Source organism: Rosa chinensis, chromosome 5 (genome assembly GCF_002994745.2).
Source record: "Rosa chinensis cultivar Old Blush chromosome 5, RchiOBHm-V2, whole genome shotgun sequence".
NCBI lineage: Eukaryota > Viridiplantae > Streptophyta > Magnoliopsida > Rosales > Rosaceae > Rosa > Rosa chinensis.
In genome coordinates this window covers 33521516-33539756 of record NC_037092.1, presented here as the reverse complement: position 1 = coordinate 33539756, position 18241 = coordinate 33521516, and the positions used below count along the sequence as shown (strand labels likewise).

At 36.6% G+C, this 18241-nt stretch overlaps 1 protein-coding gene across 1 annotated transcript; it reads left to right on the top strand.

The window, feature by feature from the left end:
• Positions 1-3730: 3730 nt before the first annotated feature.
• Positions 3731-12522, top strand: LOC112203667 (SNARE-interacting protein KEULE). Its single transcript, XM_024344595.2, has 21 exons — positions 3731-3809; positions 4511-4569; positions 5051-5129; positions 5362-5440; positions 6314-6364; positions 6461-6557; positions 6658-6690; positions 7606-7731; positions 7821-8012; positions 8109-8192; positions 8280-8378; positions 8473-8543; positions 9335-9437; positions 9937-10062; positions 10138-10239; positions 10326-10436; positions 10515-10586; positions 11282-11418; positions 11683-11773; positions 11885-11974; positions 12056-12522. Exons 1-21 carry the CDS (start codon positions 3731-3733, stop codon positions 12113-12115), a joined length of 1941 nt encoding a protein of 646 aa, XP_024200363.1. The 3' UTR covers positions 12116-12522.
• Positions 12523-18241: the final 5719 nt, after the last annotated feature.

The following is an 18241-nucleotide window of genomic DNA, read 5'->3' as shown; positions in this document are numbered from 1 at the left end:
CCGCCGATGCCACCATCGTGTACCAAAATCGGGAGCCAACCCCGACTTGTTGTGTCGCCTCTCCACCTCACCGCCATCCTTCGCAGCCAAATCCGGGCATAAGCTACACCACCACACACTACCGCAGCCATGCCGGAACATGGTATCTCCTCCGTCGTCGACATTCGGCGTGCACAACCACACACCACTCCCATCACCGTCAATGAAACAAAAAAACAGCAAAGCCTCCATCTAGGGCCCGGATCCCAAAGCCATCTTTGATCCCCTGAGCAGACAACCCTGCCTAAACAACGATCATTGCTCGCTTGATCTCGGAGAAAGGAAACGGATCCATCTGATCGTTTTTTGAATTGATGGTATGAGGACAGCGTGCTACCCTTTGTCGAGGTCACGGTGGACTTCGCTAGAATCAAGCGCCTCAGTACTCGGTGGTGGGGAAGCCTCGAGTGCTTTCATGGTTGAGATATGTCAATGGCGGCCTTGGAAAAGCGAGAAGGGCTCTCGCTCATGGAAATCATCCCTTTTTAACCATTCCTATAATAAAACGACGTCGTTTTAATGAAAGAAATAAAAAAAGGTAGCCCCTTCAACCTCTCACTCTGATGTGGTGAGTTTGTGGAAGACGAGCCCCAATGCCCTAGATGATCGAATAAATTTCCCTCAACCTGCCTTTTTTTTTTAAGCGCTCCAATGCATTTTTCAAGTCGCCTGACACCAAAGCACGCCCTGGGTTCGTCTCAAATTTAAGTTTAATAATGTTGTTGGAAATTGTTTGATATTGAAACTTATTTACTTTTATAATTTGTTTCATGATTTCCTTAAATTGCTAAAAATTAACTAGTCATGTTCCCTACTTATTTAGGGAGGTAAGAAGAGTTGTTTTTTTTTTTTTTCATTTTTCTCTCTTTGTCCTTATTTGTCTTTTCATATGACTTGACAAAGTCTATTAATAATTGAAAAAAGTTGGAGGTTCAAATATCAAATTTGGAGGTCTAACTAGAACCACCCTACATTGAATTGGTTGTGACAATGTGAAAAAGGTCAAGTTGTGGTTGGGTGCCCTTAGTATTTAGGGCACACCTCAATTAAAAATGGAATAAGGTTGCATGTCCATAGTAATTCCATCAAATTACTATGCGATGAATATACTAAGAGAATAAGAATCGGACAATATTTCAAATTCAAATGATAAGTCCGGAAATTGGTCGATATTCTAATTTCAAGATAGTGTCAAGTGTGTTGGACTAATTGTGAATGTATTAGTGCTTGGTCAAACTTGGTAAAACTTGGTCAAATTTTGCAAAGTGGTCAATCCTAGTCAAATTTGAAAAAGTTGGTTAGACGATTTGTTAATCGTCAAGATTTCAAGGAATGTTAAATAGATCATTAACGATTAAATGTCTGAACTTATGACTCCAGTTACCCGAGGAACAGAAGGTTTGTGACTCTCGAACCACGTGAAGACAAGTATCGGAATCCAGGTGGGGGATTCGAGACTCTCCTCGATATGTGCGTTTATTATGTTAAGTTGTTTTAAAGTTATACATGTTATGTTGTGTGGCTTCGTTAAGTTAAAATGCGAAGCATACTAACCAAACCGTATGAGAAATGTGATGTCTTAAGAACAAAAGGTGGCACTGATTTCCTTGGGTTTGTCCGGAGGGTAAGCTACACCAGTCGGACAGGGAGTGATCGCAATGACGACTTTATTCCGTGTGTGTAGCTGGGTAGCAAAAACTCTTGCTACGCTTACCTGGTTTATAAATTAGTTGATGTAAAGTCATGTAGTGGGTCCATAGAACCAGCCATCGAGTAAGATTCAGCGCGCGTATTTAAGTATCTTGCGTCAATTTTCGAGTCAGAAAGCATTTTTAAAAGTTTGTCGTTCCTTGAAATATTTGTTTTAAGCATTTTTCTAAGGTACATTTTATTTTATGAATGAAATCATATCGATTTATCATTAAACTCAAGCTAAATTGGGCCATTACGTATCCTCTCTCTACCGACAAAAGGTAGATAAATAGTTTGTGGTGGTACCACTGCGATACATAGATTAGATCAACTCATTCAACAGTTCCATGCTCACTTATTTAAGTAAGCCTACGTACACATTATGAAACGTACACTATGACATAGTGAATAGGCAAAGTAAAGAAAGGCCAAAAAAAACCCCATCCCATCCCCAAGAGGAACAAATTTGACACTAGCAGTACAGCGCCATATAGCCGCGCTCCTAGATAGCGCCTTGTTACGATCCCCCAAATCGTAGCCATGAAATAACATAGCTGCAAAAGCTAATGAAGAAAAAACTAAGACAAAACTAAGTAAATAGAAAAACTGATTTTTCATCGATATCCTTTTCCTCAAGCAGACAATGGATATATAGGCAGCTCACATACACGAGTAACCATAGGTTACTTTACCTAACATATTCCATCAAGTACCCTATTCCATCTACAATGTTGAAACGGGGCGCAACACCAAAACAAGTAAAATGATCCGTTTAGAAAAGGGAGCTTGTATTCATACCTCCAAAATTGTCATTTGGACCTCCCTCATTTTTCAAATAATAGTTGACTTTGTCAACTTATGTCAAATTATCAATAAAGACACAAAAGAGGGAAGGAAAAAAAAATTTCTTACCTCTACGTACAGTAGTAGTCTTTAATTGGAGAAAACTTTCTCCTCCAACATAAATCCTAAAATATACATCGGCAACCATTATTTATGTTGCTGTCGATCAACCATCAATGGAAATAAGTTTTTTTTTTTTTTCAACTTAATTGTATTAAGACAAAATAGAATTGTGAAATCTTCAAAAATTGAAGGAGGTTTTTTTTTTTTGGACGATGGGCATTGTGGTGTAGATAGCAAATTAGTTATTTGTAAAAGTAAATTGGAGGTATATTAAGTGAGGAGGTCCAAATTTGGAGGTATGAATAGAAACTCCCCTTAAAAAATAGATAGGAAGACTCCTAGTAACAGAAGAATTCTAACAGTTGCTTTTCTAAAACGCCACCACGCCGGAAAAGCTCTTCTTATCCTAAAATCCATTCCTTCGCGCGGGGCTCTTCACGCCCTTAGGACTAACTTCCTTTCGGGTCGAATTCCACCAGACTCTGCTACGACCACCGCCATACGTACTCAACCTGTTAAGCCTCCCGCTCTCGGATCTAGCCCGAAAGCAGATACTTCTCAGACCAAGCAGATCCACGCTCAATGGACGGTAAGATTCTTCCTCGAATCCTTGACACGGATACAGCCCGCAGAGTAAACCACCACCACCAGATATGGTCGGAAACATTCTAGCCAAGAAGGCGGCTTTTGAAGGAGCAGCGCTAGGACGGGTTAGAACCAGCCTGTCGCCACTTGCCAGAAGAAGAGGCCCCTCGACCTCCTTGGATGTTCTTTCAAACGTAACCGTTGGGTGGCGTAGAAGAACGCCATGGATTCCAGCGCACAGCACGCAGACCAGAAATAGGCATAGGGCAAGCACACGGCGGTGACTTTGATAGCCTGGCCATTGACGGCTAGGGTTCGTTGCGTGAGAGCGTATCATTGATATAAATGTCTTTTTTCAAAGGTACATAATCAAGTTCAGACCAAAAAAAAAAAAAGTACATAATCAAGTCCAGTCCAATAGAAAACGAAAAAGGGTGTCTTTGGTCTACACCAACGCCGTCTCCTCGAATTCCAGTCTCGACTCTGACAAGGATAAAGAGCTCGAAAGATGTCGTTATCCGGCTCCGGTTCCGGTTTGTCATCAACTTCGAACAACTACAGGAATTTTAAAGAAGTCACGCGCCACCGTGAGTTTTCTCCCCCCTTTCGCTTTCCTTTCTCAATTTCGCGATCGAATCTGATAACTAGTGGGACGCTCTAGGTAAATCTTGTATTCTAATTAGATCAAGATGAATTTTTCCTAGTAAAATCACAGAATGACTTTTGAAGTTAGTCATATGATAAGCGACTACACTTCCTAATCGAGAAAACTCCACTGGTTATGGTCAGCTTATGATTGATTATGAACTATAGAATCAGCCAGGAAAACCAGTCGTTGTGTGTATAGTGTGAGAGCAGCACTGATCTGCTGCGTGCAATGTATACAGTTATACACTTAGCTATCAAGATAGCTATCACTGTTGGAGATGCTCTTATACACCACCAACGGAAATTTGTAGGTTTTTATTTTTTGTATTATTATAATCGATCTGTTTGCGTCAGATTTTTATTATAATTTTTCATATGTGTATAAGAAATGTAATTTTTCATATGTCATCAGTGTATTTATCACTGTATTTGCTAGGATTGTTATTATTATATATTGTTATTTTCTATAATTATAGTAATATCTGTGCTGGCTATTACTGAGACATTTCTTGTTTTATATCATTTGCATTTCTTGTTTTATATCATTTGCGAGCTTTGTGGCATGATCTTTTGCTGACTAATTTGCCCGGTGATTGACCTGTTTTCTTCTTTCTTTAATTAACCCATATATGATGTTTAGGATTATTGCATGAAATGCTTCGGTCTTGCAAAGCCGGGAACTCAAAATCAACATGGAAGGTACAAATATGATCTATGTTTTTGTTTTTGTTTTTGCGGTGTTTTGGAGTAGTCATGCCTCTCTCTCTCTCTCTCTCTCTCTCTCTCTCTCTCTCTCTCTCTCTCTCTACAAGTACTGATTCCCCTTGTTATACAAGTGAAAAGATTGTTATGTGTCATGGATATTTCTAGGTCTGTACGTGATACATCTTACTGGTTGCTATTGTCTATAATTGACAATTATAACATGGACTGTTTTTGGTTCATAAATTTCAAGTTCTTCAGAATGGATTTAGTCAAGCCTTGATAGTACACTCTGTAATTGGTGGGGATGGGGAAATGCGAAATGGTGCTTTTTAGGAGTTGTCATAGCTAATTTTCTTATTTTGTAAACCCATTCACATATGCATTTACTTTTCTTGCACTGATTAAAATAATGTAAACTCTTGATATTGTTTACATGCAATTTTCTTTGTTGTCCTTGAATCCTATATTTCTGCAGGTGCTCATTATGGACGAATTTAGTATCAAGATAATGTCTTACGCATGCACACTCCTTGATACTACAAATGGAGTTTTATGTAAGAATCAAAAGGATCTCCTCTGCTAAGTTATTTATCATTAAAAAAAATTTCCTTTGGTGCTGCCTTGGTATCAGCTTTCTGCCTAATCTTTGGAAAAAAACATTGTTGCCATTTTAAGCTAGTGATTACCTCTTAATTGTTGTGTTAAGTCTATCTATTAATAAGCATCAATTGTCGTTTTTTCTTTCTTTCTTACAAGTTACTACAATGAATTCATATTTTCCTGCAGTGCTAGAGCGCATAGATAAGGAAAGGCAGCGATTTGCCTCCATGGATGCAATATATTTCATCCGGCCTTCTAAAGAGAAGTAATGATTTTCACACTTTTTGGGTTTTTTTTTGCTATAATGTTACTAAGTAATTGATATTTGATGTTTTAAAAACTGCAACGGGAGTCAAGTTCTTCCTTTCTACCCAGCTAACTTACCATTTAGTTTCACTCCTATCCTCTGTTACAGTTTAGTTTCGATCTCTTTAATTTTCTTTATTTATTTTCATATTATTAGGGGTCATTATGAGAGCTAAACCTTAGAATCTAAGCAATGGGATTACAAGGAAAAGTTGCAATCTTAGAAGCACAGTTTTTAAATGTGTCACAGTTGCTTTATTAACTGTCCATGGGGCCAAAAGGGGGGGGGATACAAAACAAGCTGGGATAATTAGAGGATCCTAAAAGACTTGCTGGCCGACATCCTAAAAACTTAAGCTTTTGGGTTAAGTTTTGGGAACATTGGTTACTAATAAAAGTTATTCATACATCTCTGGAACATTAACCTCCCAATATATACTGAATTCCTTGATTGCTTTTTTAATGGAGAGGCACACATGTCAGATATGTATTAGAATATAAAATCAATATTGGTGCACATCCTAACAACTTAAGCTTTATTGAAGGGTGCTGCACTAACAAAGTTTATCAAATCACAAATCTTAAACGTAATTACTTTAGCAATTTCACTAGAATGATGCTTCTTTAGTAATTTGTTGTTCTTATGGTTGGATGTGTACCCCTTAAATATGTGCTTCCTTACTTTCTTTTCGAAACAACAAGTAGTGCTCATGCTTATTCTGTTCTGTGAGTAGAATGTGAAGTAAGAAATTTCCCGGTTGAAATAATGTTGTCATATTGGAATATGAAGTAAACATTTTTAATTTTCTCTCTTTCTGGTTGTAATTTTCAGTGTTAGATTCTTCTTGTCAGACATGTCGGGAAGTGCACCTTTATATAGGAAGTATGTGCATGAATATCAGTCATTTTTCTTGTACGTACTAGTTTGCTTATTTTCTCATGAGAGATAATAAAATAAATCTTTCTTTTGTCTTGGAAGGGCGTTTGTTTTTTTCACTTCTCCTATATCGAAAGATTTGGTTGGGCAGATAAAGGGGGATGGAAGTCTAACAAGTCGCATATCTGCATTGAGTGAGGTTGTAATTCTTTGCCTCAGCAAATATTTTGTTTTAGATTGAGAACTCTGCAGAGGGTTATGTATCAGCCAGTTAATTCCTTCTTTTCTTAAACATGCAGATGAATTTGGAGTATTATGCTATAGACAGCCAGGTATGCATAGTCAATTTGTTTAGTCCCATATGCATTATTTGCAGTTTTTTTTCTTGTAAATATTTTATCAATTTAGGGTTTGGGACTATCACTCACCGAATAAGATTTAAGTGGTTTAAGTTAGAGGATGACTGTTCAATCTGGCTCTTCTGTGGCACCTTACATTTCCAACTTTTTGTGATCATTTTGGAATTTCAGTGCAGACGTAAATTAATGATGTTTTCTGCTCATTAGAGTTCTTTTATCACCCTGATTATAATAGTTCCCTTTTCTTGTGTAGCTCAATGTTGTACAATATTTTGTGGTTCTGAAGTAATGCACAAGTTCTCTTTCTTTGTCGAGCATACCTTGGTTGGCAACCACCTCCCCAGATTACATAGAGTTCAAAATATACTTTCCCCTAAATATTTTAACTGATTAAAAAGAAAGAAAATTTCCCGTATTAAAAAAAATAAAATGAAGAAATTTATGTATGAATTTCTAATGTGTAAACTGAATCCACCTACTCGACTCATGCATCTATACAATTTAGTTGGGAGAAGTGAAGATGATACATACATTATTTTCTGAGTTAGATTGGTAGTCACCTGCGTAGTTCATATCTCGTCAAAATGACATGCATGTCTTGTTAGAGACATAATATTGTAAGTACCACCAATTGTAAAGTTGATATAAATTTATTTCATATAAATAAAAAAAGATTTGACATAAGTCTCATAGGAAGTTGAAATTTATGTGGTTAGAATATGTTCTGGAATAGACACACGTTACGCTTATTATTTCCACTCTATATTTCATAATTTATGTCTGCCACAATTATCTTCATAGTATGCTTAAGCTGGATCAAATATGCTGTGTCTGACTATTTTTGATAGGTTCCTTTCTTTTTCCTGATGTCTGCTTTTCCTTGCAAAGGGTTTTGTTACCAATAATGAGAGAGCTTTAGCGCAGTTTTATGGGGACAAGGACGATTCACGCGAAGCCGAAGCGTGTTTGAGTGAGATGGCTGCACGTGTAGCCACAGTCTTTGCTTCTTTAAGGGTAGATGCGATAATGATTTTAAATGTTGATTGAAGATTTTGTGAAAAATATTCTGAACTGCACAACTATTCATTTTTTCAATTTCTTAGGAATTTCCTATTGTTCGCTACCGAGCTGCCAATAGGATTGATGCCACCATGGAGACCACTTTTCGTGATTTAATTCCTACAAAGCTTGCTGCTGGTGTCTGGGATTGTCTCATGCATTACAAAAGAACAATTCCAAATTTCCCTCAGATAGAAACATGCGAGTTACTTATCCTTGACAGATCTGTGGATCAGGTCTTTAGCTATATGCCTGTCTTTTTTATAAACACATCATACTCAATGCGCCCTTGTCTTTATTAAGTAATACCCCTCCTCATCTGAAATTTTCAGATTGCGCCAATCATCCACGAGTGGACATACGATGCCTTGTGTCATGACTTGTTAGATATGGAAGGAAATAAATATGTGCATGAGGCAAGTAGTAACTTCCCTTTATGGCATTTCTTTAGAAGTTTATGGTCTTACAAATTTGGATAGTGTAACATAGAGTTGTACATACAGGTTGCGAGCATAAACGGTGGTCCTCCTGACAAGAAAGATGTTCTTCTAGAGGAGCGTGATCCTGTCTGGCTTGAACTTCGCGATCATCATTTAGGATTTGTAAGTCCTGTGCCTACACATATCTTTTTGGATTTTCTTATGCATAAAACCATATCTCTTTGTTTTCTTAGTCGCAAATAATTGACCTTTCCAGGCCTTGGAATCGTTGAATTCGAAACTTTCCAATCTTAAGCAGAACAAGGCTGCGCGATTCGAAAATTCAAGGTTTGTGTATAGTTACTCTTAGATAGTTGCTACAATCAGCAGACCAGCCTTATTGTGGAAGATAGCTTCAATTGTGCAATGGTTCTCAAATTTGACTTGTGCTTTATTGCAAGTACTTTTTGTTCATAAATGGTTTGCATCTATTTCTCGAATTGTCAATTACTAACAAGGACTATAGTGAAGTAGATCATCACTAAGATAGCTACGCATGCAATGTTGTAAAATTGGTCGTTGTCAAGAAACTTATATTGAAAGTAAAATAGAGAGCAAGCTGGGCTGGAGTTTTCTTTTTCATTTTATCTGGGGACATGTATTTGAAAGACATACTACATGGCACATGTTAGTCCTTAATTGTGCGAGGTATTGTTACATGACCCAGGTATGTGCCTCATCTGATGCATTTGGATAGTGCTAGGAATATCTCTTTGGTCTGCCAACCCTTTGTAACTTATATGTGATCAATACTGAGTTAAAGCATACACACACACACACACACACACATTATTACACAAAGTGTGATAACTACAAGGCTTTAGTCCATTAATCAATTTTAGGGACCAATGGGGCATGCTTCATAAAAGTAGTTTGGCTAGCAGACTAAACTTTGACTTTTTTTTCTTTCTAAATATTCACTGCTTAGGAGTTACTTTTCTTATCCGGTGGCTAGTGACTGCTTTTGACATCTTCCTTGAACAAACCGATAAGCTGAATCTTGGGTAGTCTTATTACTAAATTTTTTTTTTATTATACCAGAATGTTGAAATTAATGTTTGGTAAAACATGTTAAATAGAGATGGGCAATGTCCTGAGCTATCTTCAAGGGAATTGAAAGAGATAACTGAAGCATTGCCACAGTATGTTGAACTAAAAGAAAAGCTCTCCCTTCATATAGAGGTTAGTTCTTTATGGAGTATCTAATTTTAAGTGTCTGATTAGTAAAGTTCAAATGTGTTGAAATTTAAAATGTTTTGTTTAAAAAGATTTAAATTGCTGCTAAGTATTTACGATGACATCATAGTTTACGATGATTTGTAAATTCAATTATCTGTGAAGGTCCCTTAGGTAAGAACATGCTTCTGAAGCTTTTAAATAAATTGTGGATGGTTTCTTTTCGAAAAAGAAATAAAATTAAATTATGGATTATTTATATGCATTGAGATATGTCACTGAAGTCGTTTGTCTGCAATCTTTCTCTAAATATGCTTTTTTCTAGTCTTAAAATTGCCAAGCCCATTGGAAAGTATAATCGAATACTAAATTATGGTATCATGAGATGGAGTACCGTTCATATCGGAATGATGGCATATTGAATAGCCAAGAAATCTATACTTTGGCTCTGAGCATAGCAACAGTGTCTTAAGGAAAATATATAATATATATTTTTTTTCTCCAGATTGCATCGAAACTAAACAGAATTGTCAGGAACCTTGAGCTCCCATTCCTTTCAGAGCTGGAGCAGGGTCTTGTTTTTGGAGATGCAGGAATAAAAGAGGTGATCATGTTTCTGAGAATACATGGGGTAAGGAATCTTGGAACTGCTAAATTTGAGCGCACCAGACTCCTCTTTCTATTTTGTATAACACCATTTGTTTAGCCGTATATTACTCGCGAACATAAGCTGCGCTTGTTGATGATTCTTGCTGCCATCTATCCTGAGAAATTTGAGGATGAAGAAGATCTACATATGATGATGAAGGTTAGTAGTAGACGAGTTCAGTTTGCCTATCTAGTCTTATTAGTTTTAGTCAGGTGTAAATTTGTGGTACTGATCTTTGTTTTCAGTACGCATATTTACTACCCCAGGATATGACTGTTGTGAGGAATATGAAGTTGATTGGGGAGAGCAGAGAAGGCTCATCTGGAATTTTTCCTCTGAAGTTTGGTATTGCTAAGGTGAATGTATTTAACATACTTTTTTGAACCTGTTCAGTTTGTTGATCAATATCTGACAAGCAGTTGTGCAATAATCAGAGAAAATGTTATAGGAAAGAGCGTCCAAGAGAAGATGAATGGCTTTATTCGCGCTTTTTTCCGATGATAGAGGTACCTTTTAGCTGGCTTTCATTTGTACAGTTCTAAGCTTATATGTAACACTTGAGTAAGCTGGTTTATGGTAATGTTTCCATGGTGCTCGGAGACGAGAAAACAAGAATACAAATCAGGGTCTTGTTGGTTAATTCAATTAACACGAAGCTTTGGAGGTTCTGCAATTTCAAATCATAGAACAAGTTTGGAGTTTCTGATACACATCTGTAGTTGACTGCCTTTACGTTATTTGGGGTTAATTCAACCTCAAATAACTTAATTTTCACCCTTGCTTACTTGTTTAATACTTTAATTCATAGAACCTTAATGAGAAGACAACTGATTGCTGAATTCTCTTAAAAGGAAGTTTCTATCTCCCTCATGCTTTCTCTGTGAGCAAATTTTAAGTAAATACTTCTGTTTTAGGATGTGCAGGGTATTGCTTTATAGTAGTGCTGTTATTGTTAGATTACTGATGAGGACTTGGACTTTTGGAACTGCTACTTACGAGTTATAATGTCAGTGTATTCTAGGCTCTGCTTCATTATATATATATATATATATATATATATATATAGAAAGACGACAATGAAGGGCCCAATCTTAACTTTATAAACAGTGATTAATGAGTATCATGCAACTCATCAATTCCAATGCATTAAGCCAGTGTTTTTTGAATTTACTATATCCTATCAAATTTTCTCTTCTTTCAGGAACTTATAGAAAAGCTTAGCAATGGTGCACTTTCAGAGGAATTATATCCATGTGTGAATCCCAACGCTCGTTTACTGAGATCGAGGAGGACACCAATGTGGGCCCACCGCCGGAATTCCGATAATGGGTTTTCAAGGTATATTATCTTACTCGATCTTCTTCTGCGTGCACCCAGGTCGTCTATTCAGTTCACTTGATGATTTTGTATTTTAACCTTAATCGTTACCCTTTCAAAGGGTTGCACTTTTATTCCTTTGTTCTTAATTAAATCCAAGTCCCTGCATGGTCACAAAACCCTATCAATATGATCAGAACTTCTTGTTTGGAAATCTTCCATAATTAGAGCAGCTATTTGTGTCCTTTCAGTGACTATTCTTTTTGTTTTGTTTTTTCTTTTTCCCTGCTGTGTATTAAGGGATGCATCTACTGATTTTGAAAAGATGGGCCGACGCATATTTGTAGTTATAGTAGGTGGAGCTACTAGATCAGAGGTATGAAAGTGTTCCCTTTCTTCTCATTTGAGAAAGTTGTAGATACTTGTTCTCTTATTTTATTTTCAATGCGAATGAAAATTTGTTAAGCTTGTAATTAAATGTTTTCAGCTTAGGGTTTGTCGGGAACTCACAGCAAAGCTCAAAAGGGAAGTTATTCTGGGCTCCTCATCTCTTGACGATCCTGCAACTTTTGTTACGGTATACTATTAGCAAAATTTTGATCTTCAAAAAGCTTGATGATACTTCTGCTGTCCTCAAACAAGCTGGTTTGATATGCAGAATCTGAAAATGATCACAGCAAACGACCAACCGCTCACGTTGGATGATATCCAGATCTGATTGTGGAAGTTCAACAATTTTCAGTTAAGTCTTTATGTATTCAATTCAACGCATGATTTGTGAAGATCAATAGTAACTGGCTGTCGTCCAAAAGCATCAATATCTCATTCGAAACATATGTTAATGGACCACTTGTAGAACATTGTCTCCTGATCCCATTAATTACTTGTAGCATCTACTGATATGTCGTTTGACCATAAATCTGTCAGCTGTTTGCTCAGTATCCCATTAAGCACTTCTTCAGATTCTATTCTGCACCCGAGAACAAAAGCACAATCGAAGTTTGCTCTTGTGACGGGACATTGGCAAGAAAAATTTTCAATCAAATAGGACAAGAGAGAGCATATTGAATTCCTGATTTCAATTTTCGATTTACCAAAGCTTTTGTCATTATTATTGTTTCCGAACAAGCCTTTGCATTTTAATCTTTTATAGGGCCGCATTCACGACCCTGTTTTGCCAAACCCTTGGTTGGCTTCGTTCGTCTTGACACTGGCCGGTATTAGTTTTTTTTTTTTTTTATTATTATTTTTTTTTATAAGAGAAATAGTCAACTAATATTGAAGTTTAGCAAAAATTACACATAATAACCCGCTCGTAAGAGTTGTCAAATAGAGTCATTAGCAAATTAATTCGACTATTTTAGCTAAGAAGCTCAAACACATCCAGAGATACCCTCAACACTACCTAAGAAGGATTTAGGTAGCAAAAATACTGTAGGGGCCCTGGTGACATTCTTCAACTCTTGGAGCTCATACCAACGCCTTCCCAAAAAGAGAAGGAAACATAACAACACAAAAATAAAAATAAAAATAAATTATTAAAACTTCAGCTCAATCTTTACCAACTATTACTTGTGAGCCTGACTTAATTATCTATATGACATAAACATGCTTGTCAAAAATTCAAAATTCAAAATTCAAAAAAAAAAAAGTATGAACTGAAGTAGATGTTTTATTATTATTCTCAACATTCAACTTGAGCATGTCAAATACACTTTTTTTTATATACTATTAGTCAGATTTCATCGTCTATTTTAGACTAGCATTATTAAGAAGAAAACAAGACATCAAAAATTTTTTTCTCATGGAGGGCGTATGCAACATATCCTTTTGAGTATCAGCCAATATATCAAATGTAAATTTGACTTCCTTCACGGTTACAAGTACATGAGTTGTATGTAAATATTCAAGCATATATATAAAAATTATACATGAGTAGCACGCGTTCTAGCTTCTTTTTTTTTTTCTTTTTTTCTCTGCTCTGAGTTTATTAATGAATTGATCGTCGGAGGGTCTTTGTTCAATACCACACCGAATTTGAATTCTGTTTTATAGGTTGCATGCGATCATACACTGAGAGGCAAGTTCCAATCTTTTACAATTACCAATAGTTCTTCAGTAACATGAGCTTGAGGAATGAACTCACAATTTTTATATTTACCATTTTGAGGATTATCCCACTTTTATCACCAAGTAACAACATACTTAACCACATACTTGTTGTTATATCCCACATATTGTTATTACAACGCTGTTCAAATCTAACTCAGGTACAGGAAAACAATGAATGATTTTCTATGGAAAATAATATTTTAAACATCATTCGTTAACATACTAAAAATCACGTAAAGTTAAAAGCACCTAAATTTAGAGCAAACAATATACATACTAGGTTTTAGAATGCCAAATTAGAGAGATCTTTCTTTCATTAGCTTTTTGTACAATTATTCCCAAAGGTCTTTGCTTTCATCCCCTCGACCACCTTTTTAAGCCGGTTAACATCAGCTTTAAGCTCGAACACTCGTTTTTCATATGAAGAGATGCAGCTAGAACCTTCCGGTTAATAAAGAGCTGCTTTTTGCCTTGCTTCTCATTACATTTCTGATTTTCCTCTTACCCTTACCTCCCCAAATCAAAGCTTTAATCAAAGGAACCTCTGTCTCCAATGTTTCCGTCTTCTTAATATTTACAGACGTGCCTTCATCTGCTATTGAAGATGACAAGATTTGATGTTGACTTGGTAACTTCTCACTGTCGCTGCTGTCTTTTCTGGTTTCGACTGCTTTATGCTTCTTCCTCTTCTTCAGAGCTTCAGCTATAGTTAGGTCATCTTCATCCACAGGATCATCAGCTTCTTGCCTATTCCTTTTGGGAGGAAATCCGGGAGGCACAAGGGAATCATTACCTTCATTCCTTCTTGTAGAAACATGCACCAATTCGTCTGAATTCCTTGGAAAACATATACGTGGAATGCCGGTATCTTGAATATTCATCTTCTCCCTTAATTTGGAATACTCTTGTGCTTTCTCTGCTTTGCTTTTCCGTGGCGTACTTTTCATTTTGAGCCCTGCCACTGATTCCTTCCACCACTTCAAGTATCTCGTGCTAGCATTTCCTTCAGAAAGCCTGGATGGAATATACAATTTTACATTCTCAAATTCCTTGAAGTAATGCTCCAACGCCATATCAGTACTTTGAATGGGCTGAACAGCGATGGAGGCCGGGATATTCTTTTAAAAAAAAAAAAAAACAATGGAGGGAATTTCCTGATCGTATCCAAATTGAAGCTCCGCAGTGTCAAATCAGTTACCATCAGGCATATGCAAAATGAAAATAATTCATCATCATTTAAATATTTTAAACCATGGCCTCATCTTCTTTCTCTTCAATCATGGTGCGTGTTGTAGTCTGCTCCATGAAGGAAGGTCAAGATTGAGCACAAGAGTGAAAAATGGTGGATGTTCTTTTTGTTCCTGATAAATAGAGAGAGGGTTTTGGCATTAGGGGGAGGGCAGAAATGTTAGGGATGAGTCCCACTAATGTGGATGCACAGCTAACAGGGTGAAACAGCAGTTAATATATAGGATTCAAATTTGCTCACCACCAATATTTTTGTGATGATACCACCACTCAATATAAAACTGCCATGTGTTATAAAATATAATTATAGTTAATCATGTATTATCTATACTATTATTTTTTTTTTTTTTTTTTTTTACGGAAGGTGAAGTGGAGAGGATGGCTTCTATCCCCCTTAGTACTCGGGGCGTTGAGGACCGCGTGGTTTGGCACTATGACAAGAAAGGGCTATATCAAGTTCGTAGTGGTTACCATGTGTATAACACTGCCATGGGACGTAAAGATTGTGCATCAACTTCATCTGGGGACGGTGGTGGTGTAAGTTGTAAATACTGGAGCAAGGTGTGGGGTGCAGGCATTCCTCCTAAAGCCAAGACTTTTGTATGGAGACTCTTGAAGAATATCCTTCCTACAAAAGATGCCCTTTTACAACGTAAAGTTGCTTTGGTTAATCATGAGTGCATGTTTTGCATGGCAGCCACGGAGACAGGTACACATTTATTTAAAAATTGTCATGATTTGCATTGCTTTTGGCTGTTGGGTCCCCTTAGATTACATGCAAATACACACCCAGCCAAGAGTGTTCAGGAGTGGGTGTTGGACATGATTGATTTTCTGGAGGTGGACCAACGTGATTTCTTCTTTATGGCATTATGGACCATCTGGACTGAGCGTAACAACTTGGTCTGGAAAGGAGCCAATTTCCAGCCAATGAATATGATTCACTGGACTACCAAAAGGTTGGAAGAGTTTCAGAGGTATCATCCAAAGCCAGTTCGGAAGCAGAAGAGACCGTTGTCTAGTTGGAAAAATCCTCCTAGTGGCCGCCTCAAAATCAATGTTGATGGGGACTTCAGATCGGATGTTGGGCAAGGAGGCATTGGGGTAGTGGTCAGAAATGATGCTGGTATGGGTATTGCTGCTTTGGCTAGACCTTTTCTACATGCACACTCGGCCCTCAATATGGAAGCGGAGGCATGTAGGGCTGGTCTACTTCTTGGAATCCACCAAGGTTGGGCTGACATAGATATTGAAAGCGACTCTACCATTCTGATCGCTGCGCTCAATAGTGGAGGGTTGAATCTCTCTGAGGTAAGTCGAGTTTTAGATGATTGTAAGGAGTATCTGACCGCTTTTCAATCAGTTAGAATTCGGCATATTTACCGTGAAGCAAATGGTGTTGCACATAGACTTGCTCACCTTGCTAGTGTTGGTTTTATTGATGATGTTTGGTTAGATGAGACTCCTGCTATTATTCAGGACGTTCTCTACGAGTACTATTGTGTTTGTTTTCCTGTAGCACGGGGTTCAGGTTTTATGTCCCCCCCGTTGCAAAGCACTTCTTTTAATCTAATAAATGGAACCGGGCGTGAGGCTGAGCCTCCCAGCTAGGCTAGGTTCCAAACCCCTTTCAAAAAAAAAAAAAAAAATTATCTATACTATTATTAAGAGAGGAGACTTTGTTAGCCAGAATGGACGTGAAAAGACGACTAAATCCTTAGACCATAGTTTCTAAAAATATCTTTTAATAAATAGAGGATATAATCGTAATAAGCAAAATAACAAAATCAAATTTTAATTTATTTTCCCCTAAAATCTCTCTCTATAACTTCCTAATTCCACAACCAAAAAGGAAAAACAAAAAACAAAAAAAATATTCCAAAACTCCCCACGTTTTCTCTAATGATTATTTATTTATTTTTTATTTTTCAAAATTAAACTCACACACAGAGTGTGTGTTTTGGTCTAGTATACATATAACAAAAGGAAGAAAGACGTCGAAGTCTCCGGTCCTATTCTCCAAATATCCTGTTTTAGTTTCCCATAAAACATTATTAATATACTTGTGTTATGGAGAGTCATCTGAGCTTTAATGGTTCTACGTACACATTTGGGTGTAGATTCAAAGTTGGTATGATTCATTCGAACAAGATTCATGAATAGTGAAATAATAAAGTATTGAAAACTTCAACCTATATTTAAACATTCTTGAGTCAAATTAGGTTTCTTCTGTGTTAGAGTTCATTCTATTAATTTCTTTCTAATTCTTTTTCAATAAACTTCGTTAGAGTCAATTACAGGACCTTGTGGCTTGTGTCATTCCTATTGTTACACTCAGAACTTACAAGGTTATGTTCCATCATCACACTGTTGCATTAGTTGATTTTACATTAGTTGCAAGGTTTAAAATTGAATGTTTCTATACATGACTTCATATTTGGTATTTGGAGTTGGGTGGAACTTGTGCTCTACATTGTTTCCCTTCGAGAAACTAATATAGTCCAATCCCTTATTTGATTAAAAAAAAAAAAATTGGAGTTCCCTCTTTACATTTTTACCCCAACACCTTACCTCCTCCACGTCCAACCCCGACAGTAGAGAGAGACTTGTTTTGCTGCAAATTATATATGTAGTCGAACCCAAACATTTTAGTCCATGAACAGTGGAACAATGTTGCGTTGGTCTTGTTCCTGAGCATAATTCAATTTGATAATAATTAGAGAGCATAATTCACCAATTTTCAAAACAAATCGACGATATCAAAGGCCTTGGAGAGAGAGAGATCTAGAGAGAGATTATAGGATGCATGTGATAGAAATTTCAGTATTTTGGATTTATAGGAATTTTTGTTGAAATTTCGACTACGAGTAATTATTTTGTGGTTTCAGATTACCACGTAACATTGTAATGTGGTGGTCTGAACCAATAATATTACTTGAATTTAGTAGGAACCATTGTATGGGTGAAGAAAAAAAATTAAATTACGACAAGAACCAATCAAGAACAAGTACATGTAATATATGCGAATGACATTAGCCTGAACCACCACATGTACTATGGTCGATCCAAAACCATAGAATCATTTTTCTCGAATGTCGAATGAAATTTTGACAAAGATTGGATGTTATTGGTACTAATCTAATTTCAATTTTTTTTATTTTTTTTTTAAATTTTGGTCAAATATTGGTAAGCTTAAATTATGAAAATTTCAACATTAATTTGGACTATTTCGAAGAAACTTATACCCATAATTGGCGGATACAGATTAGCTAATAGAAGGCCCAAATTTAGGGGAAAACCAAATTAATGAAATTTAATGCCTGGACCCAGAAGTTATGTTAAAGTTTAAAATTGGTTACCCATTTTATCAACAGTGGTGTTCACATGGTCAGTTGCTGACCAAAGAATTTATGTCAACATTTTTCTCCCGGAAACCCACCAAAAAGATGAAAACAAGAAATCTACCTAAAAGGTTTTTCATACC

Coding starts and splice junctions, on each gene's coding strand:
- LOC112203667 (XM_024344595.2), top strand. CDS start 3,731: ATGTCGTTATCCGGCTCCGGTTCCGGTTTGTCATCAACTTCGAACAAC. Junction 3,810..4,510: donor TAAAGAAGTCACGCGCCACC/GTGAGTTTTCTC, acceptor TATGATGTTTAG/GATTATTGCATGAAATGCTT. Junction 11,419..11,682: donor TCCGATAATGGGTTTTCAAG/GTATATTATCTT, acceptor TTTTCTTTTTCC/CTGCTGTGTATTAAGGGATG.